The sequence below is a fragment of the Taeniopygia guttata genome, chromosome 9 (genome assembly GCF_048771995.1).
Source record: "Taeniopygia guttata chromosome 9, bTaeGut7.mat, whole genome shotgun sequence".
Classification (NCBI taxonomy): domain Eukaryota; kingdom Metazoa; phylum Chordata; class Aves; order Passeriformes; family Estrildidae; genus Taeniopygia; species Taeniopygia guttata.
The window spans coordinates 4,326,095-4,347,776 of NC_133034.1; the positions used below are offsets into that span (position 1 = coordinate 4,326,095).

A 21,682-nucleotide genomic window follows, 5' to 3' on the forward strand; every position below is an offset into this window, starting at 1 on the left:
AAAATTAGATTTTTATTTTATGTTTTTACATTTTCTGTTGGAACACAATGACTTGAATGGGGAAAGCTGCTAAATTCTTTCCCTTGATTTGCATGGTCAGAATTTAAACCTCATTTCTAGGAAAGTTTGCTTCACAAATAGAATACAATAGAGAATGATTGCAGATGTGTGTTGGGAGCAGAGCAGTAGAGGCCAGGGGAAAAGTGCTTGCTGCAGAGAATAGGGGTGTTGCATAATAGCAGTGTTGTATAACACAGGGCAGTATTTTTGCCTTGAGTTTGTTCATTTGCTGTTTTATGGACCTCCAGCACCTTTAGATAATTAAGGAGTCTCTCAAATTGTAAGAATGGTTTTGGTTTTAAGTTTTAACTCTCTGTGCTCACATCTGTATGCCTTGTAGAAAATCTTCTGAGATATGCATACAAATATGCATGCTGCAGTGCCTTTACATTATTCAAAAGTGCAAATAATATTTTAAAATATTCAGAGGTGAAGAACTGTACACAGCTGGTGTTTTCTACAGTTAGAGGTCTGCTTTTGACTAAAAAGTTGAGCAACTTTGTACTTCTATTATTGAATCTAGTTTTTAAACTAATTTTATAATCCTGCTTAATACACCAAGTCTCTCTCATAATCAGTGGGAAATATACCATTATAGTCTAATGAAACAGCTTAATCTGTCTCAAATCTGTTCTGAAATAAAAATAATACAGCCTACATGTAATAAGAAAAGTACTCAAAATTACTTGAGATTTTTGATTTTTTTTTGCCTCACAAAGATGTAGAGTTATCAGACATTGGGTAATCTGGTTTTGTGAATCTGATTAAGTGTTTTTCCAATGCAGTAGGAAATTGAAACACAAAACAATTTGGGAAATTGGTCAGATTAATCTGTTTTCACTTCATCTGTAATTTGGCATAGTGGGGCTTTTTTCCCCATGCTTTCGTCGGTGTTTTCTAAGTGGATTTGCCTTATGTGCAGTGAAGGAAATGTAAAATTAATCTTTTCTTTAGAAAAATTATGGCATCTGAATGGAGCATAAACCACATCTCATCTGCTGTGAGAGATTAATTCATTGACAGACATGGCAATTAGTTTTGGCAGATTTCAAGTGTATCTTCAGGAAAATGTGATAGTAGCTTGCTGCTGCTAGTGCTGGTTTTACAGTAGCTTTGGTAATGTGATTTTCTGATACTTTTGCAGGTTTTAAGCATACCTGCAGCTCTCTTGTTCCATTCCTATTGGTGGGTGAAGCAAGGGAGATGGAGAGATCCTGACTGAAAACAAACCTTTTGCTCAGGTTAATTTTCTTTTTAAAAGAGAGATGATTTGGGGTCTCTCATTTAGTTTAAAATATTGGAAGATAATTTATTTAATGATTTGGAGAAGTGAAGAATCCTTTTTTTTCCTGTGTAAACCCCTGCCTGGAAATTTTATGATTTCAAGAACTTGTCTGCCACTTTTCTCAGTCTTTAACCAGGATGGCAGGCTCTGTTTCTGTGCAATAGAGAAATGTATGTGTGCATGCATGTTTGGGTTTTTTAAATATAATTTCTTTTTTTCTTTTTTTTTTTTTTTATATTTTGTTTTCTAAACCATGGTTGCTGAAGATGGGAAAAATTTTAATATTTATGTCTGGAATATGTCTTTTCACTTAATTCTTTTGCACTGGGAAGAGGTAGGATTCCCAGGAAAGGAAAGAGGCTGGATGAGGAGACCAAGAAAGAGCTTTCCTTAGGAAGGGGAAGCCATGGAAGGATCCACTGCTGGTGTCCAGAGCAGGAATGCACATTGTCCCAAAGGAGAAAAGAAAGGCAGATCTTTTGGAATGTGGATATTAAGAGTTGATACTCTGTAAAAGAGGGAAAGGAATAACATTAAATTGTATTTGATATGATTTTCTGAACAGGTGTGCTTATTGACATGCACTTACAGATTTCTTAATACACAAATTTAAAAATGCAGAGAGATGTTTTCTCAGAGATGACTACTAACAGTGGAACTTCTTAATTTTTAAAAGAAATATAGTTGTCTATACATTGTAGATATAAAAATGCTTTGCTAATCAAAGATGTATTGAACAGTAAACTTGGTGAGGTGCCTTTGCACTGTGGTGTTCTTACCTTATTCTTAGGCTCAGGAAGCTGAGGTGGCTTTTCTCCAATCCCATGTTTTTCACCAAGTGTCCCAAACCATGTTTTGAACTCCTGTGCGCTGTTGCAGTGCAAATAACTCCTGTCAACTCTCACTGTTTCTGTTACACTGGAAAAGGGCTGGCTTTAGAGCCTGTGTGTACTTTATAGCAGGACTAATACATGTTTAAAGAAGTGTTCTATAGATACACTGTATGCGTAGGAAATGTGTGGCACTCCTTTTCCTGTGCTGGTGTAGCCATTTCAGGCAATGTCTGCTAAGCTTTGGGGTGTTGTGTGTTGTTTAGTGAGCGGTGTGGGGTTTGCAAAGTGACTGCTGCCTGCACTCTGCACCATAACCTTCTTTGCTCCTATTTGGAAACATACTTTTCTTTTGACATACTCAGTTTATAACACTGTATTCCACCCAAGTTTCTTTACCTTCAATTAAAAACACCTATTAAATATGCAAGGATGTTTTAGGTACAGTTAACTGTATTTCATTAATGATGAGCTTTATTTTTGCATAAACTGTATGAAATAGGTCAAGATTATAAATAACTGTTTTGTTTTTTTGTTCTTGTAGTATTGAGCTACCTATAAGTAGTGATGTACTTAGTATAAGCCATGATTCTCTTTCTCCAAGCTTTACTAGTTTGGTGGTTTTAGTTTGGTTTGAGTACCCTAATTTGTTTTGTTTTGATTTAGTGAAGTTATGGTGATATGCATTTGGTTGCATGATTGAAGTTGCAATTGCAATCTGTCAATTTTCAAAACTTAATGCAAGGTTCATTTTTACATAAAAGGAACAGCCATATCCAAATAAGATAATAAAGTAACTATGTTACTGTGTTAAATGCCAGTATTACCTTTGTAGCCTTATTTGGGTACATTAATTCAGTGGTAACCATTTTCTGTAATTGACTAATACTGTATGTGCCTTTTTGCTCATTTTAGAAAGCAAATAAACTGCCCAAATCTGTCTGCCTTTACTCCATGCTGCTCTGGGTGTGAGATTTTTGTTTTTTTTTTTTTTTCATTTTTAATTCTGTTCTCCAGTAACATCCCTCTGATTGCTTGATGGCATTAATAGCCCTGGCATCCTTTATGGCACTACTAGGGTGGAATGAAAGCCTTGCTCTGTAGGCTCTATATCACAAATTCATTTATTTCTCAAAATGTTCTAGGCTTTGAATGGGGTCTTCATGGGGACAGGGAGTGAAAAACTAATAAGGATGCATGGAAAAATGGAATAGTTCACATTATGATAAGGGTATAATGAATGGTAGCATTACTGTCCAGAAACAATAAAATGAGAAGTGACTTATGCCAGATGTTGGAAACAAATCTTGTTGTTGCTTCTAATTGTGTGAATTAAGGAAAATGTGGTTTCTTCCATTTAAACTTCTGTTGATGGACTCTAAAATAAAGAAAAAGTTCAGTACTTTGCTTAAAGTAGGAAATCAGATGTTACTACGCTGGATTGTGCCATGTCCTCTAATATTTCTTTGCATGTTTCTGCTCACAGTGGCAATACAAAAGGAGCTTTAGCTAATAGACATGCTGAATTCTGACATTGTAGTTAATAAAAAAGATTTTAAGGAGAGCCTGCTGAGGGTTTGGTTTGTTCCAACAATAGACCAAGTAGGATACTGATAACCATTAAATGGGTATATTTTTCTGACTTGAATAGAGGTCTTTGAGAAAAAATGCTCTGGTTTCATGTGAGAAGTATGAGCCAAAACCATTTCTTTCTAAAGCTGCTTTGTTTGGAAGCTTCACTTGGTGTGTATGTGCACACATTTTTTTACATATCCATAGATTATATGCTGGTCATGCACACATGATGTGATGAGGGTATTATGTGGATACAACATAATATTTGAAGCAATTATTAAAAGAAGATGGTCCTAAGCAGCTGGATAAACAATACTTTTCTCAGAGCTGGTAATGCAGATAGAGGTATTTTCATGCTAAGAGGCAGTGATTTCAGAAGTTGAAGAAACAGAATATAAATTCTTCATTTTTCTCTCATGTTGTTGTAGTTGTGGTGTCACTTATTGTCTTGTCAGAATCCTGAGTGTGGAAGGATCTGTAGGCATGAAGAGCTGTACTTAACCTGTTTATGGCTTTGGTCCTACTTTTTACTGATATGGATTGCACCTTAAATGAAGGTTGTTTATGCTAATTTAAGCTAGACACTGGTTGGACTCACCTGAAACTATTGCAGTCTAAACTGACCCATATCACACCTAGTACTGTATTTACCAATGACAGTAATGCAGAAAATTTATTTGGCAGATTTTTTTCTTCCCCTGGAACATGAAAATAAAGTATTAACTTGCTACTTTGCAGTGTTTTCCTAAAAGGGATTTTTGGGATGTTTTCTTGGTTGTTGCAATTTTTTTCTTGCAAGTATAGCTGATCAAAAAAATTTTTTGGAAGCTCTAGTATAGATCTTTGTCCATGTTCTTGGTTTCAGTTCTTGATGTTCGTTTTTGCATTGCCTATTAGCAAGTATAGATGTGTGGTTTTGAAAAAAATACCTTTTTCTTGCTGGTTTAGAGCACTCATTGGTATAAGGGAATGTCAAACTTGAGACTTGAGAAAGAGTAATACTGGAAATTTCATCTGAGTTTCTGGGGCTTCTTGTGGTGTGTTGTTGGTTTTTGTGGGGTTTTTTGATGTCTGGTTTTGTTGTTTTTTTCCTTTGACTATCAAATAACTACCATTTAGGAGACTTAATGGACTTGTATGTTTAATGCCAGCTTGTTCTGCTCATTTGAAAAAGCCACTTTCTCTTTTTTGATATAAACCCCCAGCAATAACATTTTACCTTTGATATTTAACACTTGAAACCTTCTTTACAACAGTTTGGTATCTCCTGCCAAGTTGTAAGAGAATTTGAGATGGTGTTAGGGGGTCTCGAAGTAACTCCTGTGTGAGGAAGTTTGGATACCTCGTTTCAGGCAACCTGAATGTTGTTCTGGCTGTGTGTTCCAGTGGTGCTTTGGAGCAATCAGACACACGGTGGGGTCTGGTTAGACCACCTGGATGCCTGGAATGGGGCAACTTCCAGGCAAATGAGCCTTCAGATGAAGATTTGGGTTTTACAAGGTGTTCTCTGTCTTCCCCCCTTCATTCCAGCTACCAAGTTGATCTTATAAGATGCTACACCTGCCCAAGGTGTTAAATTTCCTTACCCACTCATGGAGATGTGCTGGTTTACTTTGAACTTGTTTGTCTTGAGTGGAGAACAGTTGTGATGGCTTTGGTGTGGGCGTTGTTTGTGTGAGGAGCTGGGTGCTGGAGGTAGCTTGTTCCATAGCTGTCACGCTTTTAGCAAGAAAAGGAGAGTGTAAGCCCTGAGTTTGCAGAGCTGTTCACTGCTCTGTGCCAACAAACGCCTGATACTTTAGGGACAGCCTGCTCCTAGTGGTTAGAAAAAGCCTCTTAAAAAGAATCAAACTCTGCTGCTTTTAAGCAGTCTCTTCTATCCAGCATTTCTATCTTAGCTTTATTTTACTACTTAAAAAGGGAAATGTTTTTTAACTACTGGGATCAAAAATAGCAAGATAAAATTGTAAAATTGGCAATGAAACAACTTTTCAGCTCTTTCAAGTTGAGGATACAAGTATTTTGACTACATAGGAAAACACATTCATCAATTTACAAGCAGATGATGTAGTCTTTCTAAAAAAGGAATCTGCTATTTCCTTTTTTTTATTACATGCACTTTGCTTTTGTGTAAACACTTAACCCTTTGTGCAAAGGAGTTTCTAGGTGTTTTTGGATTCCCTTGATAACAGTGCTAGTTTCATTTGGTTAAAATCTTTTACAAAATGAGTTTAGAATATGGAGGAGAATATGTTCAAATTGTATTTTGAGCTTTCGTTGGTTCAGCATGTGTCAGTGCTTAGTCTGAAGTTAGTATACACTTTAAAGACTGCATATAGTGTAGTTTCAGCTCTGACAGAGTTGCTGTAATCTCACCATTTAAGGACTTCTTAGACTGACAAATGAGATATTATACTCATTTCCTTCTGTTAGAAAAATTCTGAATATTGGTATTTTCTCCCTGTCCCTCACATTTTCTTAACATTCTCAGTGAGTCTTAGGTGTATTTCCTTGTTAAATGTGTAATTCATTTATTTTGCAGTCACAGAATTGGAAATACATGTACAGGTAGATGTGATCTGTGGTCCATTTACAAGAAGCTGTGTGAAAGAAGTGTAATTTTATTTTTAGGTCATAGAATAAGATGCTGAGTTAATATTTGAAAACTTTTTCCCTTTAATAGCTAAATTAAATTATTGTTAACGTGGTGTTTACTGTTTTTTATACTGAATCTGAAATATCCTCTGTTGAAGGTTCTTGCCATTTCTTGCATTTATTTATACTGTTTTACTTAGGACATTATTTTCCCGCACATTTTTAGTTTAGGCATAATAATGCAAACCTAACAGTGATGTATTTCAATACAGAATTCAATACGGAATTCAAAATTATTTACCTGCTTTGATGCTGGTGTTATGTAGCATGGAGGAAAAAAGATAATTATTCAGAGGAATCTGCAAATTTTTTTTTAACAGAAACAGTAATTTCTAAGCTGTTACTCCAAATTAGGGGAGATGCTGAAGAGTGGGATTTTTGGCATGCTGAAGTGGGATTTTCTCATGCTTTGTGGGAAATGAATTTGTAGAGAAGTGTTGCTTGCAGCAATGCCTGTGTGCTGAGCTGTGCTGTCCCTCTGCAGCCTCGGGGCAGGACGCAGCCATGGCCACGGAGATCGGCTCCCCGCCCCGCTTCTTCCACATGCCGCGCTTCCAGCACCAGGCGCCGCGGCAGCTCTTCTACAAGCGGCCCGACTTCGCCCAGCAGCAAGCCATGCAGCAGCTCACCTTCGACGGCAAGCGCATGAGGAAAGCTGTCAACAGGAAGACCATAGACTACAACCCTTCTGTCATCAAATATTTGGAGGTCAGTAAAGGGATTTTTTGATTTTTGTTTAGAATTTTTTTTCTTCTTCTTCCCATTTTGGTTTCTGCAGAGGAATATGGAATACTGGGAGATGTAATGCTGTATTGTAAATGCAGCTGAACCTAATGGGAAGAAATGATGATGTCTGACTCAATTCAGAAGGCTGAATGATTTCTTTATTATAACTATGTTAAAATACATTAATATGCTACATAAAAGGAGGATACTAAAACGACAATGTCTGACTCAATTCAGAAGGCTGAATGATTTTTTTATTATAACTATGTTAAAATACATTAATATGCTACATAAAAGGAGGATACTAAAACTATATACTACTTTCTCTGACTCTATCTCTACCACAACTCATGACCCTCTCTCGAGCCCAGCCCCAGGTGGGTTGGATTGGCCATCAGGCTCAAACAATCCTCACCAGAATCTAATTAAGCACTCACTCCAGGTAAACAATTCTCCAAACACATTCCACATAGGAAAAACAAGGAGCAGAAATAGAAATTGTTTTCTCTTTCATTTCTCTCTATGCACCTCTATGAAAAATCCTGAGAGGGAGAGAAATGTGCTTGCCACAGTGCTGTGTTTTCAATAAAAATTACAAATGCTTGTAAATTTGTTATATTGTTAATAAAAAGAGGAGGTTGAGCATTGGTAATAAAACTGCAAGTGTTGTGTATTTGAAGATAAAATGCAACTTTTGAATATCTTATGTAATGTTGTGACTTTTCATGAACTGATTATAAATAATGTAGTCATTCTTATTTTTGTTTTGAAACAGAAATTTCCCAAAATGGAAGATGAACCATTGCCCCTTTCCCTCCAAAACTGGGATACTAGAAATGTTTTCTCATCATTTTAGTAAATAACTCTTCAGCTTGCAGTATGGCCTCTGAAAGTAATTTCTATACAGTTAAGAACTAGAGAAAAACATAAACATTAGGTTTTATTGAAGAAATGTTTCTGTAAAAATGCTTATTTAGCTCACCTGACGGGATGGCATTACTTAAGAAATATAATTTTCTCATCCAAGATTTACTCTATGAGTAGTGGATGTTACCCTGGTAGAAATAGAATAAAATCTAAATAGTGGCATTGTTGGAGCTGCAAGAGCAACATTGCAAAAATGTGATAAAATTAATTCCATCTGCTCTGGCCAATGCATGGTTACAACTTGTAGGTATTAACAGAAGGTTTTCATAATAACTAATCCATTATCTTCTAAGATCTGTTTGAACATCAAACATTTTTAGCACATTCTTATGTTTTAGGAATGCCCCATAAGGGATTCTATAAGTAGTGGACTATTCTAAAAAAATCCAATTTTGAAGTCCAGGACCCTTTTTACTGTGGCAGAAATAAGTACCTCAAAACTGTTTATCAACACAGTTACAACATACAAAAAACCCCAATCTGATCTCCGTCTGCTGGCTTCAGTACTACTAATTTAATTTAATGTGGTTCTAGAAAAAAAATAACCAACCAAGAAAATGTGTAATTTGCTCTTAGCTTGAGAAGTTGTAGCAAACTTGAGTGGTGCACGCTGGGAACGTTTTACCTAGACTTGTAACTTGTTTCCAATATGTGCACAGATCCAAATTGGTGGGGTCTGTGGCACAAGGCCAAAATAAATAATCCTAAATTCATAAGAAGTGTTTTTGAGGTTTTGTTTGACAACTCACAAAATTTAACTAACTGAAGGCGTTGTTATCCCTTGGTCTTCTAAGTTTTGGCCTTTTGAAAGCGTTGCCTTTATGCTGGCACTGCAAAAAGTCCCTTTGTAGCTTGTACTGCTCTGTGGATTTCATGGGGAGTTCATCGGCACAGCTGCTCATGATGTAAATTCTTGTCCTGAATATGAAGCTTTGACACTGGGCAGCAGAGTACCACAATAAAGTTCCTTGTTACATAAGACTGCTGCTTTCCTGGAGTTACTTCAATCTGATGAAATTAGCACTTTAAACATTCCTGACTCCTTTTATTACAGAGTATAAATTCCACATGTTCTTTTTCCTGAGTCCAAACTCTTAATGCAGTTCATTCTAAAATCCTTGGAGCACTTTAGAATTTCACAAACAGGATCTCCATGTGTTTATTATTTTCTGTTATTTAACAAGAAAGTGCACTTTATGAACAGGAGTTGTTTTCTTCTTTCCAGAATAGAGTGTGGCAGAGAGACCAACGAGACATGCGAGCAATCCAGCCCGATGCAGGATATTACAATGATGTAAGTAAAATTCTCCCATTCCCTGATAACGTTGTGCAAGTAAAATTTGTCCAGAAGATAGGAAGGATTCTACATGTCAGCTGAATTTATTTTTGTGTCTGCAAAAAGCCTTAAAGCTATGAAGGGTATTTTCACTCTACATTATTTTGTTCTGTTGGAATCCGTGTCCATGAAGGGATCTTAAGGTTGGACAGGCTTTTAATTTCTGTGCATAGAACTTTCATCATGCACTGAGATTGCAGCACTGCTCTTGAAGATGCTGTTTCTGGATGTTTGTGTTGTTAAATCATGCAGACTTTGAAACACTTCTACCAGCTTACTCCTGCTAATGTCCCTGCAAATGATAACCTTGCTTTTCCAAAAATAAGTGTTTAGAATGTGTTCTTTTCTTGAAGGTTCTGATTTCAATGTCATCAGTAAGTCTTTTCTTTCTTCTCTTCCAGTTGGTCCCTCCTATAGGAATGCTGAACAATCCTATGAATGCTGTGACAACAAAATTTGTTCGGACATCTACTAATAAAGTAAAATGCCCAGTGTTTGTTGTCAGGGTGAGTACAGTGTTGGAATTACTTTGTTGTGTTGTCTTAATTTAAATTAGACTGATTCTGACAAGACGGCAGTTAAGACAAGATGACAAGATGGCAGTTAAAGCATCTTTAAATAAAAATAAAGTGTACAGTGTATGGACTGCTTCTGTGTCCAGTCTTTCTATGGAGAGCTTTAGGAAAATAAATTTTAAAGTCTGAGTACACAAGAGTTCTTACTCTCAGAGTTTGGGTTGCAATTCCTGCCTTCCTTATTACATTTCAGAGACCTGGCATGTCTTTACTCAAAAGGAAATTTGGTCTCTGTGCTGTTTGAGTCTCATAGCAGCTTTTAACGACTTTTCCATGATGTCACAAGTATTGTTTAGTATGGATATTGTGTGCTAGAAATGCATTGGTGCCAATAAGCTGTTTCTTCTTTACAACTAGAATTTTTCATTGCTTTTACAGTGGGCTTTGTCCTGTTGTTACAAAAGTCCTCTGGCACAGTTCTGCCTTCTCATATCCTCTAGAAAGTCATTTAGTAGCTTCCATTTCCACAGAGTCATTGAAGAAGCTCATGATTTGTTTGGAGAATTGTGAAGAAATATTTGAGTGTTATATTTGCACAGTTTAGTTAAATATTTCTTTTGCAGTGGACTCCTGAGGGGAGACGCTTGGTCACTGGTGCATCTAGTGGGGAGTTCACTTTATGGAATGGACTGACTTTCAATTTTGAAACAATATTGCAGGTAAAGTAATCTGTCAAGATTTCTTTGTATTTCCTTGAGGTCTTGGAGCATGTTTTAGGAAAACATCTTCACCCTGTTCATCATGGGTCTGTGGTCTGAATGGTGATGGGAGCCATTCAGATCCTCTATAGAGATCTTTTATTCTGTTGTGATCCCATGTCAGGCCATGGCTACAGGCAATTCATTTAATGCTTCTCATTCCACCTCCATCTTCTATATTAACTGTTCTCGAGAATGTACTATGAGTATTTGTAATAATAAAGAAACACTTGGAAACAAAGTGCAAATACTCTTGTTATTTAGAAGACCATTTTATACAGAGTAAGGGACTTTTCCCCCCAGCATCTTGAATGTAATTAGATCATCACTGTTGTCGTTTCCTCACTGCAGCTGTTAAGTTGGAACTGTAGTAACTTCAGTGTTTGTGTGGATCAGACAGTATTCGAATGTGTTTGCTAGAAGTTCTGTTTCTGAATTTGCAGGCTCACGACAGCCCTGTAAGGGCTATGACTTGGTCACACAATGATATGTGGATGCTGACAGCAGACCACGGGGGATATGTGAAATACTGGCAGTCCAACATGAACAACGTCAAGATGTTCCAGGCACATAAGGAGGCGATTAGAGAGGCCAGGTTTATACACAATATACCATTTTCTGTAGTACCTATTGCCATGATTAGACTGTTCTCTAAGTGTATTCTGGGTGCAGAAATGCATGGGTTCTGTCAGATTCTGGGAAACTTCCTGCACCACATAAACACAGGATTTCCTTTTGTTTCCACATTCTCACCGTTTTGCTGGCATCTTTCTGAATTAGTATTGTCCCAGTATCTGCCTCTGCAATATGTTAGAGATGTATTTGTCTGCCGCATTTTGCACTGGTATTCTTTTCATTTTTATATGGTGACGATGTGTATCAGTTATTCCTTTTTATACGCACTGTGTAAGACAACAATTTCATTCCAAATAAAGAATTCAGTCTTTAATAATCTAACTGAATAAAATATAAAGCCTTCAGAAATAAAACACCTGCATAGTTCTCACAAAATAATAAAACACTAAATAAAGTGAAGAACTGCTTGGCTTGGTGAAGCCAAGACTTCCAGTAATACTAAATACCCACGCAGACTACCACATACAGAAGTCTAATGTTAATAGTGAATGGGTTCTTCAAGCTTGAAACTGTAAGAAAGCCATTGAAAAGAAGATTGTAGGATATTCTCTTGGTTCAGTGTTGATGCCTCAGTTGTGCAAATGTCTATATAAAAATCAAATCCAAAGTGATATTTATCAGTAAGATGTAAATGAAGGGTGTTTCTAGAGCAAACCTGCATATAATTTTTAGTAAACGTTTTTAAAGTAAGTCTGAAGAGAAGCTGCAGATCCCAAATGGTGCTAAAACAGTGTTTCTTTGGGTTCAGGTACTGGCCCTTGGTGATAAAGGTTCACTGCCACAAACTCGCTTTCCACTAAAGTCACCATTTTTCTTGGTAGGGTGCAGCATTTTCTGCCAGAGTTTGGTTATGAGAAGTACTTACTTTGGATTCAGTTATTGTCTGACAATCATGGCCATGCACTGAATTTCTCTACTGCTTTAGGCCTTTTCTTGATCATAAAGATCTAAAATTTCAAAAGGACTCTCTTGTGGTCTTTCACTGCACCAGAAAGAAAGTTGAGTGCCTGTCGTTATTGGAGGTGTTCTGGCCCTATTCACATGGTTAAATAACTCCTTGCTTTTCCAGTGACTTTCATCAATCAATATTAACTGCTGAACCTGGAAGCTGCTTACGTGTCTCTAGGATTCTTTTCATGTTGTTGGTGGGGTGTAATAAGAGGGAGTGTTTCCAAATTGCTCTTATAAGTGTTTGTTTTATATAGGTTTTTTTTCCCCCAACAGTTAAACCACGTACCATTTTTCTGTAACCAGCTTTCCCTTGTTTTGCTTCTCTGCTGCAAAGCACCTGTGACTGAAGAGGAGTTTTTTTTCCTAAGAACTGTTCTCCTGTGCTTCTATGCAGTGTCACTTTCTTGTGGTATTACCAAACATGAAAATCTAGGCTGACAGTTACCAAACCATATTGATGTTGTATCTCATCCTGCAAGAAGGCACTACTCTGTGCAGTCACAGACATGAGGGTGCTAAGAATAAATGACAGATTTTTTCCTCATTTGACAGGGGACTACAATGCAATAATAATCCTATGCTGAATTCATGTCTTGTGGTGAAGTGCCGTTTGGCAGGCACTGTATTCACTTAGAAGTGCCTATGTTCAAATGCCTCCTTCAGTGTATAACACATTACAGTATAATTTTGCCCTGTCTGAGAAGCATAGATAATCTGTTAAATGCTGACTTCTTTCCCCTGCTGTGTGTCTTCATGTAACAGTTTCTCACCCACGGATAATAAATTTGCTACATGCTCTGACGACGGCACTGTTAGAATCTGGGACTTTCTACGTTGCCATGAGGAGAGAATTCTTCGAGGTATGTGTACCAAAAGTACTGATTGGGGTATTTCAAGAGGGGGAAAACATTTTTTTTTTTTAAATTAGATGTTCACAATATAAACGTATCAGCTTGCCTACAATTTTTTTCTTAATGCTCCAAACAAGTTTTTGTTTGGCTGCTGCTCTAGGTGCCTTATATTCAGAGAGGCTGCAGTTCACAAGGGCATTACACTGTTTACTCTCCCTTGAGCTCTAGACAGTGGAGGTGGCTAGAAGGACATTTTACTGCTCCTAATTAGGTAGAAACAGCTGTTTCTATCTTTCTCCAAAGCTTAATCTTTGTGACCGCTGTTATTTCGGAACATGCATCTTCATGCAGAGGCTTCTGTTCTTTTCATGGTTGTACCTTTCATTCTGATTTCTTCAGGGGCAATGTGGTTATTTCTCATTCCTTAAGAGGAAGAGTATTTAAGTAGAGACAACAGGTAAATTTTAATCACATCTTTTATAGCACAGGTAAATAATCCTAGTTATGGTTAAAGTTTCTGTCCAACATCTATGTACACTAAATTCTGGTGCCTTTCCACCGGCCTTCTTGAGCCTTTCTCCTTCTCTTGCTGCAGTGTTAAATGAGCAGTAACAGTAGCTTCTGACAGCTATTCCTTTTTTGCAGAGATGTCCAAGGTACATAATTTAATAAGAATATATTAAAAGTCTGCTATGAGACTGAGGGTTGTAGATTTGCACATCATGTGCAAAGAAGGTATGGAACAAAAACATGGGCTTTCAGTTCTAGGTGTGTGAGCTTGTACAGTGCTTTCCTAAATTAAGGAGTCTTTTTATTAAATCATGCTTCCAACTTGGACCTGCATTCCGTATCTTACAAAGTCAAGCTCTCCCTGTTTCATTTGACTCTTAAGGTCTCCTCTTGTTTTACAAGTATGTTACTTTTAAACACCACTACTTTGCAAAGACACTGAGCTTCAGCATTACTGCATTAATGATATTTTAGCAGCATGTGTCCATGGACATGATGGTAGGTGTGTTCTTTGCAGGACCTGGCAAACAAATTTCTAGGTTTGTATACTTTACACCTGTTACTCTGGAAGGCCTCAAACAGATTTAAGACTCTTTTGCTTGATTGTTTACAGAGAAATCTTTCTGCCCTAAACATATTCTGTACCTGCCTCCAGGTATGTTCTAACCATGGGGTGGAAATAGGGGTTGCCTCCAAGCAGAATTGTCAAGGTTATAAAAATCTCTGCACTTCTATTTTCTTTCAGTGTTCTGTGTAAAGTAGAAGGAGAAAAGTATTTAATTTAGGCTATAGGGAACAGAACTTGCACTACATTTTCTTCTGTTACCTTGTGTATGTTAACATCTGATTGTGAGTAGACCTCAGACAGAAGTAGCCTATAGTTTCTTAGTTTATGTATCTCAATATTCAATTTTTAGTTTGCACATCATTCTATAAAGAATACATTTGCTTCTACTTTTATCATCTTACCGCAGTGTACTTCACTTTTCACGTAAGTTGGAAGTGGTTTGAAAACTTTACATCTTTGGATAAAATTGAATAGGGGAGATAATTCCTTGTTTCTACTGTCAGATAAGTAAGAAACCACCAAACCCCAACCTAAACCCGAAGAACACCAGCAAAAAAATTCCCCACACCAAAGGAAAATAATACTGAAAGCCCTGATTGTTGGGAGCATGTCTCTGCAAATACACAGGTTTGATTTGGCTTTGGTCTCTAGGACTGGTTTTAAATATGGTCAGAAGTTATTTGAAAGAACTGATGAGTAACACAATTTTCTTGGTAGAAAATACAAGCTTTCACTCTTATTTGGAGGTTAGTGCTTAAGGCTTTAGGATACTGATCTTTAGCTTTTGGCTTCTCCATGTGCATTCTGCTTTTACATATTACAAGTGTGACCTGTAATACTTTGCTGAGTACAGCCTTCCAATTGTGTAAATACTCACACCATTGCCATCCAGTTAGTGATCTGTAAATTAAAATTTTAGTGCCACTATGTCAAAGGGATTTTATGTACATTGTTTAGATCAAATACAATGCTGGGAAATGATTTCCTACTTTCACACATCATACAGCTATTCTGGATAATATTGGTGCTGGGAAGTTGAAGGAAGTGGCCTTTAGGTCCAGAGTTTCACTTGACGTGTTAAGGTGGTCTTCAAATTGTCACATGGAATTAAAAGTCAAATGTAACTATCAGTTTACAGTCAGATATATTAATTAAAAATATCAGCACTCACAGGGATAATACGCTGATACATTGTTGTTCTGAATTATTTTTTCAACAACCAATTAAGGAAGATATTTTAAAAAACAGATTTGATGATTGTAACGGTAAGGAATGCTTTTAAAGCAATTCTGTAGAGAGCATTAAAGTTACTGGGATAAGCTTTGCTGATACAAAAAAGACAGAATTCCATAGATTTATTGCAGGTGCTTTTGCTTGCATTAGAGCAAATTAATATTCCTGTTGTTTATTGAAATGGTTCCCTTGAAAGTGGCCTGAAGCAGCAATTCTAGACTTACCTTCTGAGGAGTACTGGAAAAACAAGGGAAGTGGTAAATGACATGAGATGATTTAAGGTTTCCCTGCAGTTCTTTCAGCTGTCTGGAATAGGCTGTGCATTTTTCCTTCCAGTAGTTCAAGGTATGAATACATGGGCTGCATGAAATACACTTATTAACTGTATTCACTGCCCATTAATTCCTCAAAGTGAAGATAATCAGGACACCCTCCAGGGTTCTTCATAGGTCGTGCCAGAGGTTCTGAGTCTCGTTTCTTCAGTCTCCAAGTCCCTTTTTGCTGCCCAGTTTTTCACTGCTTAATGTTCTTTGGCTGCTGTTTTTACCACCATAGCTTTCTAGGGCACAGGAGGGGGAGTTTGGGCATTTAGTTAGCATTACATGCAGATTTATCAGGCTCCTTTTTAATACCCTAAAGACATAAATAGGATTAAATTCTTGTTTTCTTGTGGAATCATCTTTAAATAATTCAAGTGAATTATCTTGGAAGAACTTGTAGGTGGAGGAAATAGCATTGAACGTCATTGCTTCCCCACAGCCCGTACTGCCTGGCTTTTCTCTTGAGGTAGAGCTGCTGTGATCCTGATTTTGCACCAGTTGCTTTTCCCTGTGTGAATTTCTGTCATTTCACCATCTTGATGGTGGTAACGAGTGCAGTTTAGTGCACTTACTTAAATATATATGTAGGAACTTCAGGATGGTAAAAAAAAGTTATTTTAAAAATAAGACAGGGAAAACAGGCTCAAGTATAGCAACATTTTATTTTCCTGACAATAATCTGTTCCTCTGAATGGCATTTCCAATAAAATCTCAGATCTTTTGTCTAAACCATTGCAATGAAGTTAATGCTGGGAACATTTCTGTAAGAACATACACATGGATGGCTTTTAATAATGCTGAAAACATCTGGTGAAAAACTGTATGCAGTACAACATTCGTGTCCCTTTATTTATATGAGAAATTAATGCCATTGCTGATTTTTACTGGTGGCAGTGATGTTCTGGGTAGTGTGTCTGTGCTGATGTATCCCTGGGAATATTTTGGGTAGGTCATTAATAAACACATGATTCCTTAATTATTCCCAGCATGACATTGTGGGCTAGGAGGCTACAAATAGATTTTGGATTTCTCAGTCACCCCTATCCTTCCTTCTTCTTCCTCTCACAATCATCCAGTAGAAATGAGTGCTTGGGAAGACTGTAATGTTTTCATTCTGACGTGTAGATTAGTTCTGTATTCCCAGGATTTCAGAGTTACCTGCCTTAATAGGTCTTTTGTGGGGGGATGACTCCACCCAGCTCTCTGAAGGATGGTATAACCTATGCTTTTTAAAATACTTTGTAGATATGTTTTTCTATTTTCTGTCTCTAAAATAGGGTGATACATTAAACAGTCTTTCAGCCAGGGTGGTAGACTTGATAAAAGATTTGTCTTAGCCTAATTCAAACAATTAAAGGCAATCAAGATTTTATTGCATTCTGTCTGGATTTGAAATATGCAGTTTGTAACAATATCTAATTTTTAACACTGTCACCTACAAAATAACCCATGTGTTTGAGCCTTCAGAAGTCACAGCAATTGTGGTAAACAGTCTTTTCATCTGCTCACAGGTTCTAAAAAAGTGTTTCCACCTCTATTCATACTGAAATAACTGAAGGATTTATTCCTTCCTTCTCTTGCATTTCTCAGTCTTTATTAAAAAATAAGGTACCATGAAGCCCCTTAAGCTGTTTAAATCTATTGTAAGGTTTGTATTCTGTGCACTTTCCACCTGAAAGGGAAGGATCTCTTCAGAGTTTTTTTACTCAGTTGAATAGCAAATCCTGTACTTAGTTTAGACATGAGTTCCATGGGTAAAAAGAAGCTGAGTTCCAGAGCTACATCTTCATCTTGGTCCCTCATTTTTAAACATGCGTTATTATCCAGCTCTTAGCCTTGAAGCGAGTAACTTCTAAAACGGTTTCATTTTCTTGGAGCATAATTGAACTCTGCATTGTGTAATTTTAAAGAAAAAAAACCCAGCACTTCTGTTTCCAACTTTACTACCCTTATGTGAGGTTTTTCTTTTTTTTTCCCTTGCATTTCTGGAATTTACTTCTCTTAGCTGAGACATGTATGTCAGTACCATATTTCTTGTAAGGAGACCTAGTTTTTAAACATTCAGGGTTTTTTTGGTGTGGATTGCTTCTTTAGACTGTTGGGATTTCAGGTATATTTGAAACTTCTTCTAGTCTACTTGTGCATCCCTGCATGAATTTTAGAAAGTTTTTACTCAGAACAGAAGCTCAGGATGAAATGAGACCTGGCTGATAGTGGCACCAACCATATCAATCTAAAGAAGGCAAGTCCTTGACTTTTTGAACTTAAAAAGATGATCTGTTTTGGAATGCTGGATTGGACCAACTCAGTCTCCTCTTTGTTGGTGGATGTTTTGTTTGCCAGCTGCTCTTGCAGCTCTCTGATCTTCATCAATCTTCGTTGCCAAAACTGACCTGGGGCTGGGGGAGAGAGATGTTGCAGCTAAATCAGTTGAGGAGCAGCAAATAGCTGTACTTTTCACATGCATTAGGCACAAGAAATGTTAAGGATTTTATGTTAATAGTGAATATGTGAGAGGATTTTCCCCTACACAAACAGGGTCACTTGCACAATCTGTGATGCAGGAGCTCTGCTGTTCTGCCTGCTACTTGTGTTATGCCAGTAATCCTGCTCTGCTCCTTTGATTTTTTTGTGCATGGTGGACTCTTTAGTCTCATGCACTTTTCTCCTTTCATTAGGAAATGTCTCTGTACCTTTTTTGAGACTAAAAGCTACAAATATTGTACACAATTTCTTGCTTCATAAAAGGAAATACACTACATGTATTTCGTTAGCATCTTTCTCTACACTTTGTTCAGAGTTAAGTAGCACCAGGGACTTCAAGTGGAAGTACTTACACCCTTTTCTGAGCTTGTAGCTAATCTCAGTTACTGCTGCTTGTTAGGATGGTGAATATGACCTGCATTAGATGGAATTATCCCATTTCTTGCTTAAGGCTACTAAAAAGTGTTCAGGTATCATCTGGTAACTCAGCATTATTCCTGGTAATTACTTTGAGGACTAAAGTGCATTGGTTTTCTCTGCATAGGAAACTTTATTGTAGGTAGGCTTCATTGAAATAGCCACTTCTCTAAGTGTTAGAAGTAAAAATCCTTCTGACAGTTGAGAAGCTAGCCTACTGTATTGACTTACATCAGCTTTCTATTTGTGAAGTTCTATTTTGTTCTGGCTTGAACAAAAATTTGGAGTTGAACCACTTCGTGGAGATGATTAAAAAATGGTGATAAGTTGATAGCTTCAGGCTTTTGCTCTGCTTCCTAAAATAATTCCAGGAGAATTAGAGGATATTGAAGACTGCTCTTGGAGCTGGTTGCACCTGATATGCCTAAAAACTGTAGTTCATAATTTGTGAGTAGTGTACAGCATACTAAGTCTTAGAGTTCTGATTCTTATCTACAGCCAGTGTTTTGAAAATCCTGAAAAATTAATAGGAAATACATAGAATTCTCAAGGAATGGGTAAAAGAGATCACAAGACATGAATCACAGCATTAAGCTATAAAAAAGTTACACTGCACATTTCTGTCAAGGCTTTTCATGAGACAAGAACCAAGAGACGCTATGCAAGAAAGATTCTTTCAGATATAACTTTGAAATATTTTCATCCCTTAAAATTGTCCTGAAGCTGAAAGTTTTACAGTTACTTACATTGAGCCCAAGGGCAAATTTTACACTAATATTTGTAACCCACCTATTCTGTTAAGCTTGGAGGAATAATGAGAAACCTCAGTGTTTTCCAGGACAGCCAGCTCTCAGTGCTGCAGAAATACAGGATGGTTCCATAAGAACTCTCTGCATTGCTAGGATTTCTTGCCTCTGGTTCCTTTTGTGTGTCTGATGATTGCAAGGGGTAGATAAATACTGAACTAGGTGATACCATTTTTTACAGGTTGTTAGTTATAAGTACTTGAGGGATGAGAACTTGATTTCCATCAGTTATGACTTCACATGGAATTAAAAATAATTGTGCACAATACTCTGTGTAGGGCTCAGGACACTCCTGCAGTGAGAGCCTCTGGTGCACCTGAGAGCTTTGTCCTTCAGCCCTGCTCATGATTGTGGAGGAAGAAAAACACAATCTAAGCAGATTACATTCATAGTAATGATAAAATCCTAAATTACAGAGGCATTTGAATGCTGATGCTAAAGTGTTACCAGCCTTCCTTTCTCAGCACAAGTGTGGTTGTTGAAAAGGAGGCAGGCCATTGAGGATGGTGGCCTCTGGATATCTACTCACCAGTATCTGTGATAGCAGAAGTTCTCAACAGAACAGAAATACATATCTGTAATTAGCCTTAAGATAGTTATATTAGTAACTCATCTCTGATGAAGTCTTACATGGATGAGTACTCAGGTTTGGACACTTCATTAATGAGATTTTTAATGGACTCTTTTTTTGACATACCATTTCCTCAGAGAGCACAGATAGAATGAAGCTCTTTTAGAATAAGTGGTGGAAGTCTTCAGAAAATAGAAAAACACAGTTCCTTACTGAAAATAATCTATGTCAGTCCTTAGAAACTTTCCTTGCAGGCTTCTTGATGCCACTTGCATGAGTTAAACAAAACTCTTAAGTTAAATTTTTTTATATCCTCCTCTTACTGTACTAAAAGCTTTTGTGCATCTAGGTTAGCATAAATTTTGCAAAGCATTTGATCTATTCTTTGCAGCATTTCTATTCTACATACTTAAATTATTTCCTGCTATTCTTACATTTAGCTCAGAGTGCTATTCTAGGTTTAGTAGTGAGACACTTGGCATCAAGTTTTATCATGTGATTGGTACCATAATCTCATATTTGAGATTACATGTTGCTAGGGACAGCCAGTCCCTGGGAGATGGGAGAGCTTGCAAATGTTTTCCCTAAAATACAGTGGCATTTTTTTATCTCTTTCTTACCTGCCTGGCATTAACTTCTTCATGAGAAAGCTGATCCTGCTTGTGATGCATTGCATTTTTAGGAAGACACAATCAAAATTTTACTTGGGGATTTGCTGAAATGGGATTGTATAACAGACCAGGAGAAAAGGGATAAATAAGAATCCTGAATAAATCTGTGTGAAAGGTGGCTGGAAATAAGAAGCATAGGAAATGTGAAGAAAGTGTGGAGGCTGTGTCAGTATGAAAAAACTAACAACAGCTTGTGTAAGGATTGAGAAAAGCTGGTGACAGTGTGAGTGTGGGGATGAGAATGAGGTGTGGTGGAACTTGGCAAGTCACAGTGAGCATTTTGTAAATAATTTTGGGCAACCTGAGTCACTGGATCAGCCACTGGAGAGGCAGGGGTGTTATGGCTGAGTGACACACATGGACACAAGTGGGCAGTGCAGAATGTGCCAAGAGTGTATATATGCTCATCTGTGTGGTAACAGTACCCCCAAAATCTTTTACATTTTGTGTTCTGTGTTGTGGCTTGTAGAGACTCAAACTGATTGGGTAGAGTTAGGAACATGCTCTGTGCATGTTCTGAAGATTAACACGGAGTGAATCATAGAATATACTGAGTTGGAGGAGACCCCCAAGAATCATGGAGTCCAACTCTTTAGTCCTGGTTATCCCCAAGGTTCACATCATTTGCCCAAGAGTATTCTACAAACCCTTCTTGAACTCTGTCAGGCTTGGTGCTGTGACCACTTCCTGGGGACTGTGTTCCAGTGCTCAACTATCTGGGTGAAAAACTTTCCTGATGTCCAACATAAACCTCTCCTGACTCAGCTCTAGCTGTTGACCTGGGTGCTGTCACTGGTCACGAGAGTGAAGAGATCAGTGTCTTCTCCTCCCCTTCCCCCTCACAAGGAGGTTGTAGGCTGCAGTGAGGTCCCCTCAGTCTCTTCCAGGCTGAACAGATCAAATGACCTCAGCTGCTCCCCACATGGTTCCCCCTCTAGACCTTTCACAATCCTCATGGCCTCCTTTGAACTCTGTCTGAAACTTTGTGTCTCATCTT

The 21,682-nt window shown here is 37.5% G+C and overlaps 1 protein-coding gene across 11 annotated transcripts in view; it reads left to right on the top strand.

Moving 5' to 3' along the window:
• WDR33 (WD repeat domain 33) overlaps positions 1–21,682 on the top strand; it is a 69,554-nt gene that overhangs the window by 9,389 nt on the left and 38,483 nt on the right. For all 11 annotated transcript variants that reach the window (XR_012057294.1, XR_012057295.1, XR_012057296.1 and 8 more), the window contains exons 2-7: positions 6,890–7,113; positions 9,284–9,352; positions 9,796–9,900; positions 10,533–10,628; positions 11,111–11,262; positions 13,017–13,114. Coding sequence is in view for 7 of the 11 variants with exons in the window: in XM_041718237.2 (XP_041574171.2) it covers positions 6,910–7,113; positions 9,284–9,352; positions 9,796–9,900; positions 10,533–10,628; positions 11,111–11,262; positions 13,017–13,114 (724 nt within the window). In the remaining 4 variants the exon portion in view is untranslated. The remainder of the gene's footprint in view (positions 1–6,889; positions 7,114–9,283; positions 9,353–9,795; positions 9,901–10,532; positions 10,629–11,110; positions 11,263–13,016; positions 13,115–21,682) is intronic.